The 2,890-nt window shown below is 39.5% G+C and overlaps 1 protein-coding gene across 2 annotated transcripts in view; it reads left to right on the top strand.

Annotated features, from left to right (window-relative positions):
- gsap (gamma-secretase activating protein) overlaps positions 1-2,890 on the top strand; it is a 58,706-nt gene that overhangs the window by 42,473 nt on the left and 13,343 nt on the right. For both annotated transcript variants that reach the window (XM_013908818.1, XM_005725249.2), the window contains one exon: positions 2,104-2,165. In XM_013908818.1, coding sequence (XP_013764272.1) covers positions 2,104-2,165 — 62 coding nt within the window. The remainder of the gene's footprint in view (positions 1-2,103; positions 2,166-2,890) is intronic.

The raw sequence follows: 2,890 nt of genomic DNA, 5'->3' as shown, positions 1-2,890 counted from the left end.
ACAGATGAGTTTATTGAACACACGCGTGGGAAGATGTACACTGCAAAACATCAGATGTAGCTCTCCACCCAAAAATACACTTCAGATTGCTTTTATAATGTCAGGGTTGGTTAACGCCCCTTCTCGCGTTGTACAAGAACATAATTTGTATTTTAAGAACATCATTTGCATGTTTTATAGACAATGAGCAATTTTAAGAGATAAATGCAGACACTGAAGTTCCCCTCTCTAGCATCTTCTCCAAATATGGCGATGGATCCAGGCTCTGACGTTTCCCAGGGACTGGTCCTCCTTTTTGGCCCATCTTCTGTCACCTGTTACTAAGCAAAACTCAAATGCAACAAGAAGCCGGATACATTCAGGCCTTCACCCAAGCCTGTTTCTAGATTATATGTATTATATGTGTTTTGTAGGCATGTACGCAGTTTTAACCTTCTATAGCTCCAAGTCACTTACACAATAGATTGTCTGGACATCGCGCCAAACAAAGCTTACAACCTCCAATTAATTGACTCTTTAATTAGCACAAAGTGCAATGTGTGTAAAATGATCTTAGCTGTACCTGTAATAAAAAGGTTAATGTAATGCCAACAGCTTCAATAAATGTTTTACTGAAATGATGATTAATTTGATTAATGTAATGGTAATGACTTAATGCAAAGTTAATTAATGCAATGGTGATAATGATGAGTATGAGTAGCAGTAAAATATTTTTCTTATTCCACACCATCCAGTCAATATACTGTATATATGTTCTAGATATACAACATTGTAAGATTAGAATGCTGTGTTCAGAATGGCAATGCTAAAATCCTGCTGTTAAGCAGGTTTTACCATCTTAATTTGCCACTTAACTATATAAAAGTTAGTGGTAGTACATCCAGTAGTTTTTAGCTCAAACCATAAATGGTGGGCTGACCACCCACCAACTTCAGCCCTATGAAAGCTTTGGCATGGTACTGCACTCTCTAGGTGCAGTGCAGAGCTCTGAAGTTCCACCTCTGCGTGCCATTTAAGAGCAATGTGTGAAATAATTGGATCCTGCTGGACTTGAGACAGTCCAGCAGGTGGTGGAGAGAAAAATGCTCCAGAAGCTGAAATAAGTTATGATCAACCCTACACACCTGCCTCATGCCCTGGAGGTTATCAACAGCAGAACCTTCAGTCAAAGACTGATTGCACCAAAGTGCAAGTCTAAGTGCTTCCGCAGCTCCTTTATAACAGCTACTATAATAAGGTTTAATGCACATTAATAATAATCTGATTTTAGCCACACGTTTGCATATTTTCACATTGGCTGTTTTATTTATTTAAGTATCGTTAACTTTATTAGGAATTAATATTGCTTTGCTGCTTGGAATGTGTGGAGTTATATCTGTGCTGAAACTGCTGTCGTAAGTGGTTCTAAGAATTAAATTAGTAATTAGTACTCACGTGTGAAGCTTTTTCTGCTTGTTTCAAAGTTAAATATAAGTAAAATATATTTTACTATTACCCAAAAGGTTAATTCTATTCACCTGGACGTAGCGTTTTCAGTGGGAGAAACATTTCATCTCCCACTGACGAAGAATGGGCTGTGAGGTCAGTTTCTTCATCATTAATATGCAAATTGTCATATCGACTGATCAACCACTGATCAAGGACCATTGATAGTGATCTTGATGCATAGGTTTACGGTAAACATCAAATTTTAATTGTCCCCTATTAGATTAGGTTGGGAAAAGCTGGATTCAACTGAGACTAAAAAAGTGACATAGATGATTGACGAAACGTTTCTCCCGCTGAAAACGCTACATCCAGATGAACAGAATGAGCTATTTTAGATTTCCTTACCTGGATGATTGAGCATGCATCAAGATATTTGACTATTTATTTATATTTTCTATTCGTTTTAATCTCCTGTAATAAATGCGGCACTTGAAGGAGCATTAAGAAGAGTTTTACATGCCGTCTAGACTGAGTGCTGAGGATTGTGGAAATCTTGATGGTGATATTTGCATTTATTTCAAGTGAGGTGTTGCGGTATTTTTTCTAGCATTTGGGGTTTGTCTTCAGTAGACTAATTAGCAACATGTCATCTCTCTGTTTCCTCTGTGTGTTTAGATTTGGACAACAGTGATGCCAATGAGAGGCTGAAATTCAGCATCCTTAAGAGACTTCCTGAGGTATGTGCATCTCTGCAAAGGCTTTTTTCCAGTGTCTTAATTCCTAAAACAGTACATTCAAACAAATGTAACAACTCGAAGTCTGCAAACTAGGAATTTAGAGCAAAACTACAGCCTGGAAGGAGCAAGGAGTAAAAGAATATAACAATGCACAGGCTATTCTCATCACTTTTATTAGTGGGGTGGGGGTGGAGGGGAGTTGTCATCTTTTCTCGAATGGTTCTCTACCCAAACTTCCCATTCCGGTCCAATTAGGATTTTGAAGTTATTTTAGGTCTCATCTCCCTCAAGCCCCCCTCAAGCCAATCACAGAGCATTTGTGTAACCAGCTGGGTACGAGAGTGAAGGCGCATGTGAGCGCAGAGGGTTGGGGAGTGGGTTTCCATACATAGCTGTCTACTGAGTCTGTGTCTGTTTATGTCCTAGCTCTTGTGTAACTTCCACGTGTTCCTGTGTGGGTACAGTATATTTCTTTTGTAGCTGCGGGTGTGTTTGTGCATGTGTGTGTGTGCATTACATCTGCACTGTGAACACAGGAATGTTCAGTGTTTAGCTTCTCTGTTCTGTTTCCTGCCTGCTACACTTTTGCTGGTTGGGTTTTGGCGGGCAGAAGAGATTTAGCAGGTACAGCAAACACACTGAGTTAGAAAACAGGAGATGTAGGAGATTTCACCTTGACTAAGCCCAACACCTCTCATGATTCCCATCCTGTGTGTGCTCGACAC

This window comes from Pundamilia nyererei, unplaced genomic scaffold, assembly GCF_000239375.1.
Source record: "Pundamilia nyererei isolate P.nyererei 1_Seehausen unplaced genomic scaffold, PunNye1.0 scaffold00014, whole genome shotgun sequence".
NCBI classification, from domain to species: Eukaryota; Metazoa; Chordata; class Actinopteri; order Cichliformes; family Cichlidae; genus Pundamilia; species Pundamilia nyererei.
The sequence above is the reverse complement of the archived record's forward strand: the minus strand, read 5'-3'. Positions and strand labels throughout refer to the sequence as shown.